This window comes from Drosophila montana, unplaced genomic scaffold (assembly GCF_035044405.1).
Source record: "Drosophila montana isolate Dmon_TW-CO22-7 unplaced genomic scaffold, ASM3504440v1 contig_1505_1, whole genome shotgun sequence".
Taxonomy (NCBI): Eukaryota; Metazoa; Arthropoda; class Insecta; order Diptera; family Drosophilidae; genus Drosophila; species Drosophila montana.
In genome coordinates, this window is record NW_026996452.1 from 937,610 (window position 1) to 960,195 (window position 22,586).

Genomic DNA, 22,586 nt, shown 5'->3' on the forward strand with positions numbered 1-22,586 from the left:
CTAACCTTCTTTGATATCTAAACGTGGCAAATATGACAATTGTTCACAATTGTTGACGAATCATTAATATATGAAGAAACTAGCGGGTACAACCACAGCCTTGCCCTTGGTACGTATACAAAAATTTAAGATTTACTTCATATTACAAAACCTTAAAACAAGAATAATGTTGTCAGATTTAGATTCCAAATTGATCTAGAGGCCATACCATGGAGAAAACTTCGTAAAAATCTGATGAGATTTGACCGAATTACTGAGAGTGTGGAAGATTTTGAGCTATGTCCATATAGGATAACTAGCGGGTATTACCCGGCCTTGCCCGTGGCAAGTGTTGTGCTAAACAAAAAAATGAGCTATATTCACCCGCATTTATCATCCACGAAGGGCGCATTTGAAATTGATTTTAAAGCCGAACGCGTGGTAAACAATTAACTAGAATTCTAAAATCGCTGAAACACAAATTTATGAAGTTCTTTTGTTGGGCTTTTAATGTAAGTTTAAGGTCAATCGGACGAAACTTAAAGCTGATCCCAAAAAATCTTTAACCCGCATTTTCCATCGAAAAGCTTTGATTATGCGAAAAGTGTGAAATGATTTTTCGTATAGATCTATGCAAATATATTTGAATGCGAAACGTCAATCACCAATTCTTTGACCCCCATTTCCACCAAGGAGGAATGCATTTATTTGAAAAGTGTGAAACACCCAACAAATGAATTTGAGCAAAGATCTTTAGAAATGAGTTTGAGACCATTCGGATGGTAAACAAAAAAGATGTTCGAACGTGAAATACGTCAGCAAGTCAGGACAAACAGTTTTATATATAGAGATAAATCAAAATAAATCAAAATCCTTCCCCTTACTAATTCTCTTAAACTTTTTAATAAAATATTTACAATAATTCAATATTTTTGGCTGAAGAATTATAGGCTTGAAATAAATAAAGAAAATCGTAACATGTGAAAAAGAAATTTCTTCGACCCTCATTAAATGTAATATTCAATAAATTATATATTTAAGTTCTTTGAGTTGAAAGAACCAACACTTACCGCTCATTCAAAATGGGTTGACTTTGATTTTGTGCACGATACACGCTTAAATTCTGGTAGAAGCCCTGTTCGTTGCCATTTCCATTTCCATTTCCATTTCCATTTGCATTTGGATTCGAATTCGGATTTGGATTGTTGTGACTGCCATTTGGCTGACCTCCGATGACGCCGCCTCCGCCCGCATTGTTATGCAAGCTGTGCGTGCTGCGTGACTTGGAATTGGCCAGGGCTGTCGGCCAGGTGAACAGAGAAGAGGGCGAGAGAGAAATCAATTAAGCCATGGACAGATTGTTAGTGCGGCAGGGGGAGGGGGCGGGGTGTAAGCACACACACACTTACATATGTTGCCAGATCCCGTGTGATGATGCAGGGCCGGCACCGATTTGCTATTGGGCAGGTGTGCAGCTAGGGGATTCATGATGCTACCGCTGATGTGGTTGTTGTTGTTGTTGTTGTGACTGTGACTGTGGCTACTGTTGATGTTGCTATTGCTCAGGTTTAGGTGCTGGTTAAGGCTGTGACTCGTGTGGCTATTGGCAATGAGCGGCCCACCGATGCCGCCCAACGATTTAGACGATTCGGCGCCGCCCATGCGACTCAAATCGCGCTCAGACATCCGGCGATTACCTGATGGTTTACCCCATTATCCATAGAGAGTGCGGCAGCGTAGTGGAAGGGAAGGGTATTTAGTGTTCGTACAGTGGGGCAGTAGGGGGGGAATAGATGGTAAAAAGATAGTTTGTATTTGTTTTAGTAATCTTCAAGGTAAGGCTATAAGTAATTATGTGTATGCATATGTGTGTGGGTGTGTGTGTGTGTGTGTGTGTTGCGTGTTTTATAAATTTTAATGATTAATGCATACAAAATGTAATTATAATGTGCAAATACAACTACAGCACAAATGCAAATACAAATACGGTTATTAAATACACAATACACAAATTACAAAATCTGTTTGGATATTTAAAAATACAACATAAATGGATAACAAACAGCGCGCTGATAAAAACCAAAATTATTTTACATAAATTGCAATTTAATTGCATTAATAATAAATGAATAGCAACAACAACAGCATGCATTAGAGCTCTGCTGGAACAACAACAAATTAAAGGTCAAAAGGTGAACATTTCGTATTCCATTGCGCTGATTAAAGGCTGAAATAAAAGTACTAAAAAAAAGCGAATGCCTAACTAATAAATGGCCGCAATTCGCAAAGCACTTTAAACTAATATAAATCTATTATATAATTTATAATTATACAGTTCTCTAAAGAGGGATATTCTAACGGCAAGCCGAAGATTAGATACTCTTGCACATCAGTATCATATTGGTTATATATTCTTCCTCTGGGAGCTACATATACGATAAGATTTGAAGCTTGGCATTGCTAAGTCTGTTTAAATATCGTAAAAGGAATCGCTGCAGCTAAATTTTTACATCTGTCACAAAAAGACAAAACTGTGAGACAAACAAACAATATATAGGCTCGTCTGTTCATACTAATCAAGAATATAAATACTTCTACTGCCCGAGTTACATGTCGTGACAATAATATAATATGCTCCCCAAGTGTAGAGTACTTTTAAATCGATTTAAAGCAATATAAAATTCAATTGTAATTCAATAAAAATAAATCGCCTAAATGAAAAACTAAATAACGCATTGCAAAAGTTGGAATAATATATGTACAACCACAAGAAGAACAAGAACCTCGGTGCATTGTAATTGGTTTGTCATCTGTGAGGAGTTGCGCAGAACAAAGTCGTTGCAGTTGCTCCCAAGCGCCCAGTTCCTGGCCCGGCATCAGCATCAGCATCAGCATCGGCATCATCTTCATTGTCGCTGACAAGCGCATTAGCTGCGCACTGTACGCAATCGGATGAGGAGCAGGAGCAGGAGCAGGAGCAGGTGTCATCGTCGTTGTCGGGCTCGCTGCAGCTGCAATTGTTGCTGTTGTTGCTGTTGTTGCTGCTGCCGCTGGCCAAAGACAGCAGCAACTTGGCCGTGGAGGGCGGTGAGGCGGGTCGCTGTTCTTGACGTTGATGATGTTGATGATGTTGATGGTGGGGTGGATGGTGGGGTTGATGTTGATGGCGGTGCTGATGTTGGCGTTGGTGGTGCTGCTGGTGGTGGTGCTGCTGGTGTCGCTGCTTCTGGCGCTGTTGCTTGTTGCGTTTCAATTGCCGCACGCTGTGCGCCTGACGATTGTTGCACATGACGCTGCGACGACAGGGCAGCTGACGTGCCAAGGCCAGGGACTGGGTTTGCGTAGCAAGTGGCTCCTTGTCTGCCGCCTGGCAGCTGTCATAGCACTTGAAAGTGGCTGTCAAATTGTTGTTGTTGTTGTAGTTGCCGCTGCCAGCTGCAGGGCGTCTGTTGCTGTCAGCGCCACGACGACAATGCTCACAACAAGGACATTCGCAGCTGAGCTTCGACTGCTGCGGCAACTGTACGTTGTAATCCTTGCCAGAGCTGCCAAAGAGACTCCACTCCTTCAATTGCTTGATAATGTCGTCCTGTTCGTTGTGCGTCAGACGGCCACGCTCGACGACGGCCAGCGCCGACGTGGACTTGGATTTTGTTTTGCTGGGCGCCAGACTTTGATGCGCATCCAAATGGGCGGCCATTTCACGCACCTTGCCCTGGCCAAGGGGTGGCAACAGAAAACTGGGACTGAGATTCGTATGACTGGAGGCGCGACGGGTGCTGCGATTGCTGCTGCTGCTGTTGGGAAATTCTGTGGTGCTTGGCTTAAGAGTTGTTGTGCTGGCACAATATTGATTGCTTTTATGTACATTTTGTGTGCGGGAACAAGCACAGGAACTGTTACTAGGAACTTGTAGGCTGATTAAAGGAGCACCAGCAGCAACTGCTGCTGTTGGTGGCGGTGGCGGTGTAGTTGTTGTTGTTGGTATTGTTGTTGTTGCACACAACCCTGACCTTTTATGAGAACGCTGAGCGTTGAGCTGCCGCCGATATGGCGACTGTTGCTGCTGCTGCTGTTGTTGTTGTGTTGGCTGCCGCAGCAGTGGCATTCGCTCGATGGACTCGCTGGAGGAGCGCTGGCTGTTCGAGCCGGAGCCACCGGAACTGTAATCGACTGCGGAGCAATTGGTTGCACGTTTCGTGTTCAGCTCGCGTCGGATTTTTTGTATAAGCGGCATCCGTTCACCCGTCTGCTGTTCGGTGAGCAGCGACTCGGTCGAGGAGTTGCTCACAGCAAAATTGCTGATGGCATCGTGCGTATGATATCTGCGATCGATGCTGGGCGCTGCAACAGTTGGCGCCGGCTGCTCCAGATCAAAGCTTACGGTTTTTCGATAGCCAGCGGCCGGATTGCGTTTCACTGTAGACAAGGGGGCAAAGCTGCTGCTGCTGCTGCTGTTGTTGTTAGCGGTGGCAATGCAGGACAGCTGTTGCTGTTGCTGCTGCTGCTGCTCCTCCTCGTCGTCAATGAAGGGTATATCGCCCGAGTCGGCCATAGAGGCGATGCCTTCCTCGTTAAGCGGCTGATGCGCATCGCTGTAGCTGGCGAAATTGCTGAACGATTCCTGCGAATTGCGTGCTTCCTGCTCCAAGGGCGCCGGCTCGTCCAGATACTCCTCAATGTAAATGGAGGGCGGCGGTGTGCGACGCAGCGGACGCATTGGACTGAAATGCGGCGCCGTCACAGGCGGCTGATAGTAGCCGGAATTTGGCTCATTGGACAAGTACAAACTGCTGGCCGAGCGGGCTATCGGCCGGGTGTCCCTATAACGCGGATCGATGTGCAGCTGGTGGCCCAAGGCGCATAGCTCCTCCTGCAAACAGGAGGCGCTCAGGCGACGCACTGGCGGCGAGGCGGACCGCATGCAGGCAAAGGACTCGCGACGACTGCGATTCAGGCTGTCGTCCGAGATGGAGTTGTTGTAATAGCGCGCCTGCTGCTGATATGAGGAATGACGACGTTGTTGCAGATGTTGTTGCTGTTGTTGTTGTTGTTGCAGTTGCAAATAATTGCTGCTGCTGCTAGTTGCATCTTTTGCAGCATGTTCAAAGAGCGAATGCGGGTTACGGGGGAATTCAATTACTTTGGATTAGCTTACACAACAGCTCGAAATCTGTGTGTGGTTGTGTGTGTGTGTATGTGGAATGTGGAATGTGTGTGTATTTATTATTGTTATATACTTTTGTTTAGCAGCTACCCAGAACCGTGTAAGTGTGTCTAATGTGAGTGTTTGTGTGTGTATTGGCTGGGCGTGGCCTCAGATCCAACTACTCACCACGCTGTATAACCGGACTGGGCTGCTGCAGCAGCGTTGCCAGACCATGATAAATGGCGCCCTGTTTGGCCACCTCGAGACTGACAACCGGACCTGTGCGCACCAAATAATCCGCAGCACTGCAAATAGTTGGGGGGGTGGAGAAGGGTATACACAATTCGACTCTTGTTGCATTATTGCCTCGCTTACCGCTCCTGTGTTATGCCAATCAGGCTCTGGCCATCGACGCGCAGCAGCTGATCGCCCGCCTGTAGGCGGCCGTCCGCATCGGCAGCGCCACCCGGCACCACGCTCTTGATGTAGATGCCCAGACGCTCCTGGCCCGCACCCTTGGCGGCAACGATGGACAGACCCATGCCGTTGCTGTTCTTGTGCAGCTTGATCAGCTGCACCTCCGGCTGGGGCAGCTTATTGGACATGGCGCTGGAGCTACGCGCCTGTTTCGATATATATATGTATATAGAGCTTGTTGGGAATCTTGAATAAGTGGAGCATGTAATCCGAGAACTCACATTGAATTGATGCATATAAACCGTCCAGAGTCCAATCGATGTGGGTTGGGCCGCCAGACGGCACATGCTCTGCTGCTGCAATGGATTGAGAAAGTCCACCAGGCCGGTGGGTATGCCGCGCACCACATCACAGCTGAAGCCATCGTCGGGCAGCAACAGTGCCAGATGAAGTTCGGGTGACTCCTCGAGACGCACTTCGCGGCCATCGGCACGCGTTAGCTCATCCGCCACAGATTCGGCCATGCGTATAGCCGTGTCCACCAGATTGCGTGGTATCTTCTCCTGTTGCAGCAGTGCACCCATTTGCAGCGAGTTGAGCCGAAAGCAGGAGCAGGCCAATTGCTGTATCTCCTCCACTGAGGATTTGGGCGCCTGCAGGAATTGCGCACACTGATTGATCTTGGCCAGATGACAGTCAGCGGCCAGCTCCAGGCCCTGACGCTCAGCCCACAGCTCGAGCAGCTGCAAACGCTCCGTCATCACCTTGCCCCACTCCCCCGTGCACATGTGCGAGTTGGCCACAATCTAAGAGAGAGAGGCAGAGAAAGAAAAACAATTCATCAGCATGGACTCATATAGGGCACTCGGGGGCCTTGTTCGAACCGCCAGCGCCGCTCACCGTATTGAAACATATGACATTGATGTAGTGGAACAGCTGCGAGAACAGCTGAATGGTCAAAGCGGCATTCACACGACAGCGCCGCAACAGAGCCATGGCCGAGCCGAGCACGGTGAGCACCAGGCCCGCAGCGGAATCATGATCAATGGTCTCCGAGAGGAATTGATTCAGCGTCTGCGAGAGCTCCAGGCGAAAGCAATTGACCAGATTACGAAATGCCGTCTGCACCGCCTCGGCGAGCACCTCCTGCGCCTGTACGCTGAATGCGCTAATGTGGCGATCCGATTTGAGGAAATGCAAAAACTCCGAGCTGTTCGCCATCCAAAAGGCGAGTATACGTGGATCTGTGTACTGCTCCTGGACGACGCCATAGACCAGATTCGCCACATGATGCAGAAATATGGTCAGCTTGTGGGCTCGTTCCGTGGGCTGCAGCTCGGGACGGTAGTGGGTGGAGGCGCGGTATCTGTAAAAAGTAAAAAAAAATTATAATAATTTTACGTTAATCAGCAGCTCATTATAACGCAAACGAAGCCATTTATTGATTTTGATACCCTGTAGCTCGATCAAAACGGGGTATTCTGTAGTTTTACAAAAGTATGTAACAGGCAAAAAGAGCGGCATCTTTGATCCTAATAAACATTTATTTATGGTCTATCTGACAGGAAAAGTCAATCTAAGCTAATAACTTCTGGAAAATCGATAAATATCGATAGCCGGCCTCAGTTTTCTTTGTGTATCTCGCAGCTTATCGAAGTTAGAGACCTAAAATTTGCAATGTAGCTTCGTGTATGGAATACACAGATCAAGGTTGTTTTAACTTTCGAATACTTCCTGAGTTTTTATTATTAAAATCGATAAATATCGATAACCGTCATCAGTTTTCTGCGGGTATCTCGTGGATGATAGAAGCTAGAGACCCAAAATTTGGAATGTAACTTCTTGTATGGAACACGCAGCACAAGGTTGTAATACATTTTGAATACTTTCTGAATTTTTATACTTATATCTTATATTTGTATTATATAGTGTGTACCTGTTATTTAAACATTGATTGGACAATAAATACAAAAGTTATCCAATCATTAACTGAGAGTAATGTATATAGGGTATATCTTAACATATGACTCTCCTCTAGAGAACACTTGTCATTTATTATATTCGCTCTAGTTTTGTGTGGCCTTGTCAAATGTCAATTGGGCTACAGCATGTGGCTGCCACAGCGCTGCAATTTCCTGTGTTTACATCGAAACCCTCCAGTCCCCACTATCTCCGGTCGGTATTAATATTAATAGCGCACAAATTGGGTCAGCAGCCAGGATAAATCATAATAATTGATAATGAATTGTTGATATTCTGGCTACGACACAGCTGGGAATTCAGCAAATGGGAATACCAAAATAGCATCAAGTCGTCAGCCAAGAGCTCAAGTCAAATCAATTCATTTAAAGGACGCACATTAGTCAGCTACTCTTAACGACCTGGCTTAGACTTGTGGGAGCACTGATTTCTGGCTAAGATAAAATACACTTTAACGGCAGATGGAAGATAGAGCTTAAAGAGTTAAAACTATTTTCGCGATTCGACGTCAGCGCTTATTGGCTTTAGACGTAGTCGAGTTATTAGACTTTGCTTAAAATATAAAGAAACCCAAGTTAAGTTAGGGTATTCACGTCAACTATGTATGCAAACACACATCTGAGTGTAACCGCATTTTTGATCTAAAAAGTTAATGTGTGACCGCGTTCATTTTCTTGCAAGAATATTAATTTTTCAAACATCTGGCAACTTAGAAGCTAGCAAACTCATGACCAATAAAGCTGAGTAAACCTTAATGCATAAGTTAGCAAAGCTAGCAGGCCAGCACATAAATATAGCACACTTATTAGCCAGGCAGGTTAGAATCGAGCTATAAAAATGCAGTCAATTTTATTTGGGACGTATTTACGTACCTGGCACACAGGTATAGCGAATAAACTGGCGCCAGCTTAAAGTGCGGCACATTCACGTCCAATTCGCTGATGATGTGGCGCAGAAAGTTCTCCTGATGCGTCTCGGGAAACTCCAGAACAGCTGGCAAAATGGGCTCCTGCCCCTGGACATCTCCAGATCCGCTGCCGCCGGCGCCGGACAGTAGACCAACAGAGCCAGGCAACTTGGGCGATCTAAAGAGCGTTTAGTTTGGTTGGTTAACGTTAAGAGGAAATTATATTTATTAGTCAAGCGGCAATTCAGATGAAAAAGAACGCATTAAAAAGCATATCAAATAAAGCAATAATATATAAAAGTGAACGTAAAATAAAATTTAAGCGCACACGAACATAAAGAAAATGCACAGGTGATACACATAGGAATATGTGTGTGTGTGTTTGAGAGTGTGAAGGTGTGTTTCGCTGTTGGCATTATTTAAATTTGGCTGCTTGAATAGACTTTTGTAGTTAGACGACGTTTAAATAACCGTACACATTCTTACCTTTCCTGACTGTTGGAGCCATTGGATTTCATGCTCGAAATGGACTTGATTTCATTCTCCAGATTACCTTCTAAACTCTGACCATCATAATTGCCGCCGCCTGGGTTTGTTAGCTGCTGCTGCTGCTGTTGCTGCTGCTGCTGCTCCTGGCCGCCATGTTTGCTGTCCACCACATCCCGCAGCGTGTGCAGCGGCTGCGTCTCCGCCGAGCTGCTGTGGTAGCCGGCAGAGGATTGATTCAGCTGCTGATGCGGCTCATATTCGCTCTTCTGCGTCTACATGGAATGAGAGATGGCTCCAGAACTGTTTCTACTACACTCTATAAAGCACCGGATGAACCACTACTCACCGAACTGAGAGCCCCATCCTCATCGTTCCACGAGCCCGGCGATGTTGGCGAGCGACTAGAGTTCCGTTTATTGTGTTTTTGGTTTTTTTTGTCGTTTGTGGGTGTGAATTGTTGTTGGTTGTGTGTTGGTGTGTGTTGCGTGTTGTGGTGGAAATTTGTTTGCATATTTGTTGGCGAGTGCATGGACGGATTAATGTTGTACACAAACAATAAAAAGAACAAACAAACACGTAACGAACATAAAGCCACATAAAAATATAAAAACACAAAATGCGTTCGCATAAATATGAATTCGACTTAATTCACAAAAGGCACAAAATCGAAGAGATTGAGATACATGTACAATATATATATGTATACTCGAGGAAAGAGTATTGCTACAAGTTTTATGGTCTGGGATTATCAATAAAACTTATGCCCAGCATTATTTTAACTTTCTCTCAAGCTCTTCAACAATTAGCATTAAATTATAAATGAAATTAATTACACAACTAAAGCGCAGCATTTATAGCACACACATTTATGTAAGTATTTGATAGCACACGTTCCCAACTCACCTTTCGTAGAGGCAGGCCGAGTCCAGCTGGGACTGCGACAGGGCCAGATTATAGCGTCCATCAGTGGGCGAGTCCAGGAAGCGGTAAGAGGCGACGCGCCCGAACATGACAACCGAGCCGTTCTGTGAAGGCCAGATTACATTACATTAATTACAGTGTACACACATTATGATGGCTTAATATGATTTCATTAAAGCACGCATTAAAGCACTTCAATTACGTTTTTCAATTCACTTGTATGCGGCGATTAATTCAACTAATTAACATAATGAATGAAATCGACAGCAAATCGCAGCGTGCTTTGGTTATGAACCGTTCTCTGGCACTGCGAAGATTCGAAAATCTCAATTGGAATAAATGTGGGGCGTTTCGAAACTAATGTCATCGATAGAGACGCCCCCCTTTCACAATACTCTACCCAAGTGCGGCACATGCATTCAGGCATTTAGTTTGTGATATCATAAATTGTTAAATTGTTGACTTGCGTTTGATAAAGGTTTTTCTTTGATCACAAAAAATTGCTGAAAACATTTTCAAACCGATTTTGTTTACTTGCTTTACAAATTTTATACAAACGCAAAATGTTTTCATTTTGTTTGTTTTTAATTTGTTTCCAGTTTTGTTTTTGGACATTTGTGAATATTTGTTGTTTGGGTTCATTGAACCGCAACCGAATCCAATTTGCCAATTGAATGCAAGAACAAAAATTTTAAAACAAATAGAACAGCGAAACAAATTGAAATCGACTGCGCCATACCCTGTTCAGAGTGTATTAAAATATGAAGAATGTGGTCCCCAAATCAGCTAAAACTTCGAAGGATATAGATTTTCACGATTAAGTCGCCCCATTGTGGGCGTGGCCAATCAATATAAACATTTGAAACTTACGCGAGTAAGCATTAGTGTACATGCCAAATGAAACTAATGTACTCTGTTTCACATTGGGATCAGTGTATAAAAAGTCGAAATGATCAATTTTGTTCAGTGAATTACACAAATTCATGTCGAGCTAACTCGAGACCACACGCCCCTCGCCCCCCGCTGCCCGCTGCCCGGGTCTCTCAAAAAGAGTCTCTGGAGACAGTTTGACGTTATTGCCAAGCATTTGAGGCTTATCTCGAGTGCGGAGCTGGGGCAGGAGATTGTCTCTGTCGCTGTCTCTCTGGTTTGGGCGCGGGGGCCTCAAGTTTGCTTTTGTTTATTTGGTTTCGAATTCATCAAGCGGAAAGTCAGAAAAGTTTTTACACTTTTATTTGTTGCTGTTGTGGGTTGTGCATTTGGCCAAATGCGTGAGAACGCAGAGTCAACTTTATTCGCCCAGCCAGTTGTAGTTGTTGTTATTATTGTTGTTGTTGCTGTTGTTATTTGTGTTGTGTGCGTCGAAAAGTTGTCAAAACAAAAGATAAATCAACTGCGCCCCGAAGGTTGTAAGCATATAAATCCAAAGTTGTCCAAATTAGTGGAAGGGGTTGATAATGAACTTGCGTACAGAATGTGTTTGTAACTGAACGCGATTTCAAAGCATCGACTACCCACCAATAAGAGTGCTATAGGTAGGCAGTGCCAAATAGCAGATACCCTAGGTTCGGGGCATAATTGGCCACCGAGTAAAAGTCGTGGAAGTCCTATATACTTTACCATTGCACGAACCTTGAGCGTTGGAGCTGGCTGCTAAACCCAAACAAAAAGGTCCCTATCTATAAGGTAATCCTTGCCCCTGCGTGGCGATACGGGCTCCAGGTTAATGGTATAGCCGCAAGGACGCACCTAAACAAACTCCGCATCATCGAGGCCAAGACCTTGCGACCTTAAGGTTCCAACGTTATGTGACGTTATCAACGAACAAGCAGCAAGCTATCTGATTAATCGTCCTGGCAAGGAACCTGCTAAGAAGGCGAAGAAGATGGAGGGCCTACCCTATAGACCTGGCCAACAAAATAAGCATATACATAAACTTCCTCCAAAATGTAAATATCTAAAATATTGGTACTATGAACCCCCGATCCTTAAGCTGATAAAAGTTGCTAGAATACAGTAACAGCACATCAGCTAATAATAAAATAATTTTAATTAAAAAATAGAACCTTCAGCCAAATTATTTGCTGAATAAACAGCCAAATCTAATTTCCTTTTTTATTTTATTGTTGAATAAGATTTTCATCTGGATATTGTCAGCGCTGTACTTGAACTGTCCTTTCGTATTTTATCCTCATGGAACCTCTTTCAGCTAATTTTGTGGCACATTTTCAACTGTCTCTTAGCAACGGAAGGCCGTAACAATAACAAATGTTTGCACTTTAGTGGACTCCGGGCTTATTTTTGGCCGGCAAACTCTGACTTACAATACATGGGCAATAAAATGCGAAGAGCCTGCGCACATAAAATGCTGCAAATGTGAAATGGAATTGCGTGACAAATGCCAAAAGACAACAGAGCAGGAGCACAGGATGCAGCACAGCTACGACTTTTAGTGGGTCAAGGTTGAACAGAATTAAGTGGAAAACTTGGTCTTTTGGAAATGGCAACTAAATTGCGTATAAGCCGCATGTGAACTTTGGGCGCTCTTAGAAATTAGGTGAAATGGCAACTCACATGCAAAATGGTCGGCTGGCTAATGTGATGTCCATTGACGAAGGTCAGCGCATCCGTGTGCAGCGGCGTTACCGTACAGACGCCTTCCAGCAGCGAGATGAGGCAGTGCCTCGGCTGTATCGAGGGTCCAAAGAGCTGCAGGCAATTCGTGTTCGCTGAACCGACCTCGACCGGATCGCTGCCCAGCTTAATGCGGCGTCCGCCGTCGCCGCTGTGCGTTACCTCCACCAGGACGGGGCCCTCGCGATCGCCGGACATGTGATTCGCGCCATTCGCAGATCCCAATGGTTTTTTCTTGCGTCGACGCGGCTGCGAGTCCGCCGGACGGCGTCGCACATGAAACATGATAGAACCTGCAACAGAACAAGAGAGAGAGGATGTTTTAAAAGTCTTTCAAATGCTTAATTTACACATTTTCGCCATAGACCCTTTCTAGATATCATACTAAGCCACGAATGCAGCGCCAGCATTTTTCAGCTATTCAGATTTTCGCGGCCTTTGTGCTGTGAATCTCTCCTTAAAGTGCAGTTTAGACAAAACATATATTGCCACAACAGCTGCCACAACACAACCAGCAGCTGCTATCGTTGCCGCCATCCAAATATCTTTAAAAATCACAATGGCATTATACAGTGGTGGCCGTGCATATTGTGACAGGCTAAGCTTAGTTGTAAAAGTGGAACTACAAATGTGAAAACAATAATAAAGAATAAAACTAGAGAATAAAGAAGAAAATATAAAATAGTGCGAAAACGTCAAACTAATCCCAAATCGATACTAGCACATTTCGCGCGCTATGCACACTATTGCTGGACGGTACTGTTAAATTGCAATTTCGCACAGCTTTTCTCGCAAAATCTGAACTCATTTTGTGTCATCGGCTCATTTCAAATAGTTATTTCCAAAAACGACATCAAATCAAATTCGGGCTGCATCTACAGTGGTGGCCGTGCATATTGTGACAGGCTAAGCTAAGTTGTAAAAGTTGAACTACAAATGCGAAAGCAGATAAAGAATGAAGATAATAAAAATGTTAAAATTTCGAATGAACAGTATAAAATAGTTTCGCACGCTATGCACACTATGGCTGGACGGCACTGTTAAATTGCAATTTCGCACAACTCATCTCGCAAAATCATTTCGAATAGATATTTCCAAAAACGAAACCAAATCAAATTCGGCCTGCATCAATTTCCGTTTCAATGTATTACCCAGAAGAAAAAAAAAAATTAAACAAATCTGAAAGACAGTCAAATTTAAGGCTCTGACAGGCTGACAGACAGGGAAACTGCGGGCAAACTTGTACACTCCGAGAAAAAGCAAACAACATTATAATACAAGTGAATTATGGACCAAAATTAGTTTGAAAAATTAAGCATTTTCTCAACCGAAATAAGTTCAAAGCATTTCTAGTAAATATTGTATAGAAAATTTGGGTTGAGAATATGAACTTGCTGCTCAAGTCAAGAAATTATGATCTCAGTCAGTAAGAACTTGATTTCAGATGCAAAATTCTGAATTTTTGGCTGAGTGTAAATATTAAATCCCTATATGTATGCTGCTGTGGCAGTTGCAGTTGAGCAAAATCGGCAGCCGTGTAGTTCGCCTTGCTTTGCTTTGTTGCTTGTTGTGGCATTGTACAGAATGTTAAACGAACCATGCAAAATATGATGCCAGAGAGATGCCCCCGGATGCATATAGAAGCTTTAGTTTTGGGCGAGCCGAATGCAGAGAGTGCATCGCAACACGAATCTGGGCAGAAGGGAGTGTTGAGTTGGAGACTTTTGTCCAGGCATGGAACATGGCTGGGGCTTGTCCGGATCTAGCTGGGATGTGGGGCATGTCGAGCTAAAAAACTTATTAAAAACTAAACTGAACTCAACTCAGCTGAAAGTGGAAACGTGAGCAACAAGACCCGAGCACGGGGCGTATGAGCAATGTGAAAATTGGATTTAGCCACTGGGGGCGAAATCGCAACGCTTTCAGTTCAACAAAAACAGAGAATAGAAAAGAAAAAAGGCACACTAACACACACACACACAACAACAACAACAACAAGACAAATGTCATATACCTTTTTTGCGCAACCAAAAGAACCACATTTGATTTATATATGGATGAAAATTTGTTCTCTAGTTTGCTTTTTAGTTTGTGTGCTCTTTTTTTTTTTTCTTTTTTTAAGCAGCAGTAACAGCTGAGAAAACTGCGAAGAATTTCAGAATAAGTAATACAAGAGAAATCAATGTCGGGCAAAGGAACATGAAAAACGAAAGAAGTAATAAAAGGTAAAAAGAATTTAAATTAATTTAAAGACAGCTTATTTAATGATTCATACAAAAAAGCTTGAAATTGGACAAAAAAAAAAGCAAAAAAGTTTCTCAACAATTTCGTCTTCAGTAATATTTAAATTTATGTACAAAATGAAGTAGTAGAAGGTAAAGAGAATTAAAATTAATTTAAAGAAAGTTTAATTAGTGATTCATACAATAAAGCTCGAATTTGGAAAACAATGCATTTAAATGCAATAAAGTTTCTCATCAAATTCGTCTTCAGCAATATTTCAATTTATGTAGAAAATGACAGAGACCTTGACAAATGGATTCTTAAACAGCTAACAGCGTATTTTATAAGGAATATTCCGAGATATGTACATATGTAGGTCAGTGTGTTCTCCTTGGCAGTTGACATTTGAAAAACAAGTCATAAAGTTGGAGAAAATGCAACAGAGGAGAAAACATAAAAAAGCATTTTAATTGTTCAGCCAAAGGTAACCGCCATCGCAGTACAATACACAACCACACACCCACAAAATGTACACACAGGACACAATAGCGAGCTAAAATGCCTGCGAGCCATGAAATTGATTTGGTCAACAATGCGTCAGGATCATGTGTAAGAGCCGGCATGTGTGTGTGTGCGTGTGTGTGTGTGCTGCATTGTGTGCGCACGTGCATAAGTGCGCATAAATTGGCAACAGGACGAAAGCAGCGACAACAAAATTTGTGCAATGCCAAAGCTGAAAAGAATGCAAACGAGACGATGCGATGGGAAAATTGCATAACGTGTTGAGTGAATCTCCCCCCCCCCCATAACCCTATCGCCCGCCTCCTCAGCCATCCGATTTGACGCTCAGGAATGCCACAGTCATGTATGTTGCCACACAATCCTTCTACACCCCTTCAGGGCGTGTATGTGTGTGTGTGTGTGTGTGTGACCAGCAGCCAACGCCGTGCACATTAATTTTAATTAGCCCAGCTTTTTTTCTAATGACCAACGTCATTTACTGGGCTGGCGTCAAAAGCTCAGCCATTGATGGACTATGAGCTACCCTACAAGCAAGCGAGCCTCACACAAATCTAGACACACTTGACTTTATGACAGCTAAATGGTAATTCATTTAAAAAGCAGTCGGCTGTAATCGACTGCGTAATACTCTGTCGACAGAGAAATAAAAGCTTGAGATATATGTATCTAATTGGGTCTTCTTGCTTATAAGGACAGTGGCTTTAAAACTGTATATTAAAGATGGTGATATTTAAACTGTCTGGATTAGGTGTGGTTCAATATTTATGGGATGTTATCTGCAATTAACCTGCCAATGATTTTTCATACATTCCATGACTTTGATTGTTTATGATTATAATTTATATTTGATATATGTTATATACTTTAACTTTTCACTTTCTTGCAATCAGTTCTTGAGGTCGCGGTTTCCTCATGTCCGCCTTGCTCAGCAGCACAAAACCCGACTTTAGATAATTCCTTATTATTAGTTCCTTATATTAGTAGTATCTTATACTACTCGCCATCTGTCTTTTGACACAATCCAAATAGATTTTGTGATGCGAATGCCTTCTGGTTAACAAAATATATACTCGTCATCGAATTTCGCTGGACAACGCTTTTAATCAATGTACTCCTTCTCACTTTCTGAACAGAGTATTGAGGAAAGAATTTAGTTAAGCGTGATTTTAAAAAGTTTTCTTTAGCTCCTCCAGTCGCCGATTTGATTTTGGAGTACTTCAATAGGCCGTTTTTTGTTTAGCCTAATTGATTCAGGCTTATAATCTGGCTGATGGGGTGGAGCTTGTGGATCTGGGTGGAGCTTGGTGGCAGCTTGTGTCCGGCAGATAAATAAGCCAAATTAGCCGTAAAATGTGGCAAAGCTTTCAACTTTGGTCAAGAAAAATGGAAAGCGTCGAGCAACTTAAATCTGACTTTGCCTTGCTAAACATGCAGCTATTTAAGGTGCACATGCCTGACACCCATACACAAACACACACACACACACATACACATGGACAGCCACTCAAGTAGTCAGAATACTCGCCCAACCGCACACAGACACACACACATGTTGCGGTTCACGTTGTGCAAATTAAAACAATGAAAATTTAATGGGCCAAGTTTTCTGCCAGCCCAAGGACTGCGCTTAATCCTTGGTTAAAGTCTGGACACATGAAGTCATTTCAAATGGCGAGAACTTTGTAAGAAGGACACGGACCAGCTCTGTGTGGCCAGCACATTTACCTTAGCATCTTGGTGAAAAGTTAAACATATATAATTGGCATCTGTTTAATGTGCACGACTTTGGCATAGTTTTATAAGCTAAGTTTAATAAAAGAAAATCCATTAAGGTGTCTTATGGTATTTAAAACAAGCTTATGCACTTAAAACTCTGCCAACGAACACGCTTATCTAATGGAAAATTTCTCCTAAGCCATTATAAATCAGGCCATTATAAATGAGCTTGAGTTTTCATAAAACACGTTTTTTTTATCCCTTGCCTTTAAAGAGGCCGCTGAGAGTCCTTTCTTTATCCTTCATACAAAATGCTCGGCTGTCACTAAAGTTAAGGAATCATTGCACAAAATCGAATTACATGTCGAGCTATTAAGCATGTACACGTCCGTGCATGACCTTTCGACCCCTCGACCCAGCCAGTAGACGGCATTCCAGCCTCATTTGAACGCACTTTTGTGCCGGGCCATTCGGCCAAGTGCCGCCCGAGGTGGCTATCAACAATTTTGCTAGACAATTTGGCAGCAGCAACAGGGACAATAAAAATATAATTGCCACACTCGAAGCAGCAGCGGCAGCCGCAAGGAAAATGCCAAAAAGTATCAAAAAAAAAAAAAAAAAACCAAAATAATGAAAAGGACGAAGCGAAATATGATTTAATTTTGTGGCCGGAATTTTGCGAGAGCATAGAATTGGAATAGCGAACGATATTGTGAGACATAACGCAGATAAAAGCAAAAGTTGACAACCCTAAACAAAATTGATGAGTTTCGGTTGAGGAGAGAGAGACTCCTGTCCTTTGATCGAAAAAGCCAAAATGTTTTAGCTGTACGTCGAGTACTTTTCTGTTGTCATAACTTACAAAATGTATTGATTTTTGTCTGTTTGTTTTGGCCGGGCCATAGACGGACGGGATAACACGAGCCAGGTTCAGCCCTTTACATACATATATGGCGCAATAAAATTACATTTATTTTATTTTGTATTTTTTTATATGGCTTCTGAAATTAATGGCCCGGACCCTACTCCCCTGTTGCCCTTTTGACGCCGCCACGCTATGAGCCTTGACACGGCGCAGGAGAATAAAGTGTGCAAAACGAATAATAAATGTAAACCATGCGAAAATTCAATTTGCGCTTAAAGGAATGCAACAAAAAAAAAAAACGCACCCCCAACAGGCACAATGAAATTTAAATTAAAATCAAAATAAAGCTGTCCGCGCATAAAAAAAAGCGAGGAATTAAATTAAATAAATTGCAATCGAATTGAAAAGAGAAAAATATCGCACAGACACAAAAACACTTTCCACGCGAGAAAATTAAATTTTTTTTTTTAAATATTTTTTTATAACTATTTCATTTTGTACTGGGTCGAGTGACTAACCGTCTGGTGGACACTGAGCTGAGCTGGGCTGAGCCAAGCTAGGCAGCTGCTAGTTCGACGGATGCCGGGCGGCCACAACAATGCGTTGACACAGCGCAAGGATAACTGAGAACTGAGAACCGAATACCGAGCACCGAGCACGGAGCACTCAGCACTGAGCACTGAGCCCTCCCAGCACGCAGAGCGTGTGAGCAGCGCGACAAAAGGCGCGCCGACTGACTGACTCACCTACTGACTGACTCACCAACAGACTGACAAACCGAGAGACTCACTCAGCAAATGAATGAATGAATGCACGAGTGAATGACTGAATGAACGAAATAACGAAACAAGCAAGAATGCGCAAGTAGAAGCTGCCCAACCAGCAGCTACCCTGCTTAGCCGGTTTGTACATCCAGGGTGCTCGGATAGAGGCTGCCCAGCTAAGCGATACCCTGCTCAGCTGCAGCAAGCTGCCACTTTACAAATTTGCAGCTATTCAGCGACTGGGCTTCTTCTTCCGTCCTTCCACCATAATATATTCTATACTAATTTTCTATTTATGCATCGATCGATAAATATGTGTAAATATCAAAGATTATCTGTAAAAATTATAATAATTTGAAGATATTCTATACGAGTCTATACGAGAGCCTGCCGCCAAGTTTGTTGCCTCTTGCTCTGACACACGCCGAGTTATGCTCAAAAAAACATGGTGATCGATATTTATCGATTTTGTAGCATTCTTCTTCAGCCTGTTACATACATTTGCATAACAGCAAAATACCCTTTTTATCGAATTTCAATGGGCACAGGGCACAAAAATAAACAGCGTATAAGGGAAGCACAGTGTGGTGTTAGTAAAAAAAAAGAAAAAACATTTAGTTTACACTGCATTCAATGGGTGTGTTTGCTCTGTGTGTGTGTGTGTGTGCGTGTGTATGTTGTGGATTGTCTTTGCGCTGCTCCTCGTTTGAGCTTAAGTGCGTTTGCCACAAAGTTACTTATGTATGCGTGATATAGGACACACACACACACACTAACACACCCTCATAGACGGACACACAATCGAAAAGCATGCAGCCAGAACAGCCAAATAAATGCTCTACAACTAGTGAAGCGCTCAGGGTCAGATTTTGTATAGTGCGTTAAACAGTTTTGGGGTTTCACAGCACTTTGAATATGTAGCTTCGAGTAAAAAGATTTTGGTAAATGTTCTAACTTATCGATTTCCGAATCGCAACGTTTTTTGAGCTTTTATATTAAAATCGATAATGATCATGGTTAATCCGAAGAGAATATTATTTATTGATTGCTTTTTAAATCCCAACAAACTAGCGCTAAATTTTGCACTGTGTATATCACAAGTGCTTGGCTATCATATTCAGATTTACTTGAACACACGCACACACACACACACGACGTAGCCCGCATCATATGAGCGCATAAATCACGCTGAGCATATCATCATCATAATTTGACGCTCTCCCAAACAATCGATATACCCAGCCCAGAAACACGTAGAAAAACAAAGTGAATCCAGCAACAATGAAGATGTCTGTCCGTGAGTTAGTATGCGGGCACACACACACACACACACACACACACTGTTTATCTGTGTGGGAGTGTGCACATTAAAACTCGAGCTGTATATACGGGAAGCTACTTTTCGGCTAACGAGCATCGCTCAGTTAACGTCTTTATTGCTGGCCAACTTGCACTTGAGTTGGTTTTCTTCGTCTGAGTTTCGGGTTATTAAAATTGTGCAATAAACCCGCTGCGCCATAAACTGAAAAGCCACAATATTTGATGGTAGAGAAAAGCAGCAAATGCGGCGCTAAAGTTTTTATTAACTTTTTTTTTTGTTTTAAATGCATTCTATAGACGACCCCCTATAAAGTAAGGGAGTCTATTTCCAAAAATTCCGAGCGCCAATCAAAGATCAGCGAACGGGGGCTTTTGTTATATCATTGGTGTCAGCAGCAATGTCCTCACTAGACGTTCATTGAACATTTCTGCTCCCCAAGACAAGGAAGGCCGATTGTTGGCGAATCGCACAACCTTATGCGGCCGCAGTCAGAACCATTTGAGAATTGCAAGCGTAAAAAGCACGCGAATGCGTGCAGTAAGTATTGCCTATTTACCAGAGCAGACGCTGATCAGTGCAGATCCGATCGAGGAACTGCATTGTGAAGGATCGTAATAACCGGTTTCTGTACAGCTTTGGGTGCTGCAAACAATAAAAGCTTGTTTCGTGCAGGGTGTTTGTTCCCAGACTACCCTACAACAAACAACCCCCAATCAAAGCAGGGCCACACTAAATCTAAATAGATATCACAATTGATGCTACACATTAAATGAATAGCTATAATTTCTGCTTGAGCCACGCACAGCTCATAAGTAAACACCCAATTTCCGAGCACAATCACAAAACTACGAGTAAATAATTCAATTTCGGCAACAGAAAATATAGGAATATATTTATCAAATGCTTGAGCTTGGGTCTCTGTCTACGAGCCTGTCTCCGGGCATTGGCAAAGAGCCAAAAGTTAAATTTACATGCTATTAGCCTTGATTCCGTTCTAAATGTTTAAGTGTAAGTGTGTGTGTTTGGTGGGTGGCTGGGCGCGAGCTGGCAGTACTCTGACTGTTGGCCCAGCTCATCAGCTATCCCACAGGTCTGCTCACTTCAATCAACTTTAACAGCTGACAAGTGACGCACAACAGAAATATGAAAAGCAATTGAGCAGCATCATGACAACTGTTGACAATAAATTGGCTGTTGATAGAATAGATTCGTATGCGCCAGCCTAGAAGTATTACGTATTGAAAATAAAGCTTAAATAATAGAATATGCTCGTGCAGCTACTTTGTGACAGACGGCGCTATCACCTGGCACACGCCTTCCATATTCGAGGTGACTGAGTAAGGAATAAGCCACAGCAAAATACAGTTTACAGGGATTATGGGGCAGCATACGAGTACAGGTGAAACCATCCTAACGTAATCTAACCTAATGGGATGAACGCTAATTTGAGACAATATTCCGCCTGTCATTTCCAAAAAAAAAAAAAAGATCATTAAAGCTTTATAACAATCTTCCAACTGAAATACATTTCGGGTTTTCTACCAAAAGTGTTTAAAGAATTCTTTCAATAAAACTAACTAGTTTAAATGTTCTTTAGGTTTCATGTTTTTTGTTTAGTTATAGTTATTATAATTTAAGATAAGCCAAAAAGCTACCAGCATTGGTTAATAAATAAACGAACAAAACAAAAAATCTTAAGCCCGTCTTGAGTATTCTTAGCAATCCAATTACTATTAAAAGCCGAGCGTTTCTAATGCCATTTATGCCGCCTTTTTAAAGCTTAAAAGCCCAGCAACGTCAACGAGGACAAGAACAATATAGCAAAAAGGAAGAAAATCAAAAAAAAAAAAAAGAACAAGTTGTTAACCCAATTTGCTGTCTTATGGCTTCGCATCGCTATCAAATTCTTAAGCGCATCGCCGCCAGGCGGCGGATGGAGGCAGAAGCAGCAGTCTGAACAGGAGCAGCAGCAGGAGCAGGAGCTCAGGCTGCAGAAGAAGAAGCACGACCTTCACAATGAACTGCACTAGATGAGTTTCGTGGGGAGGACGGCAAACGATAGAGAGAGAGTTGGGGGAGGGAATTATGAGTTGTGGACTCAAATGTCGCATAGTTCACCAGGGCCGAAGGTGGCATCAAAATTATGCGCGTGCATTTCGCAAGACTTACGGGCGAAACAAGAACGTGGGTGTGGGTGGGCGTGGCAGCATATTTATGAGCAGCCACGTTCTGAGCACTCATTAGAGCAGAGTCCTCCGAGCTTCATTAGACCTTTTCAATCGCATGACTTGTCATCAGCTCCTAATTCTATTCACTGTCTGATTTCTATTATTTGTAGCAATTTGTTTTTTCTGTAAATGTTTTCTTTTTTTTTTTTCGAACGAAAACGAAATGTCAACAGGGCATTTAGCAGCGTCATGGTCAGATATCCTGAATTATATATGAATGTGTCCTCGTAAGCACACGTCATTTAGCCGCAAGCAAGGTTTAGAGGATGGTTAATCGGTAAATCAGAGTGTTATGTACAAGGACATTAGGTTAAGCTTTGTGTTTCGAAGCAATCGAATGAAAATGATCGTACAAATTGTTGATTTGCGTCAGCTTTGTAATTGCATTTAATTATATAGATATTAATTATGAAATAGTCGAATAGTCTAATTGCAGAGTATTCAGTCCCTTCGTTCTTTAACTCAATAAAA

The 22,586-nt window shown here is 42.7% G+C and overlaps 1 protein-coding gene and 1 non-coding gene across 5 annotated transcripts in view; both read right to left on the reverse strand.

The window, feature by feature from the left end:
- cno (canoe) overlaps window positions 1-22,586 on the reverse strand; it is a 46,996-nt gene that overhangs the window by 4,403 nt on the left and 20,007 nt on the right. For 2 of the 4 annotated variants that reach the window (XM_064690975.1, XM_064691000.1), the window contains 11 exons: window positions 12,417-12,769; window positions 9,825-9,946; window positions 9,268-9,322; window positions 8,919-9,193; window positions 8,398-8,610; window positions 6,446-6,911; window positions 5,827-6,351; window positions 5,504-5,751; window positions 5,315-5,433; window positions 1,389-1,676; window positions 1,050-1,278 (listed from right to left, as the gene is read on the reverse strand). In XM_064690975.1, coding sequence (XP_064547045.1) covers window positions 1,050-1,278; window positions 1,389-1,676; window positions 5,315-5,433; window positions 5,504-5,751; window positions 5,827-6,351; window positions 6,446-6,911; window positions 8,398-8,610; window positions 8,919-9,193; window positions 9,268-9,322; window positions 9,825-9,946; window positions 12,417-12,769 — 2,893 coding nt within the window. Of the gene's footprint in view, window positions 1-1,049; window positions 1,279-1,388; window positions 1,677-2,762; window positions 5,071-5,314; window positions 5,434-5,503; window positions 5,752-5,826; window positions 6,352-6,445; window positions 6,912-8,397; window positions 8,611-8,918; window positions 9,194-9,267; window positions 9,323-9,824; window positions 9,947-12,416; window positions 12,770-22,586 lie in introns of those variants that run through there. The other 2 variants (XM_064690992.1, XM_064690983.1) reach the window with 2 other exon arrangements.
- Window positions 20,211-20,337, reverse strand: LOC135439464 (U4atac minor spliceosomal RNA). Its single transcript, XR_010438058.1, has one exon. It is a non-coding gene; the product is annotated as a U4atac minor spliceosomal RNA (small nuclear RNA).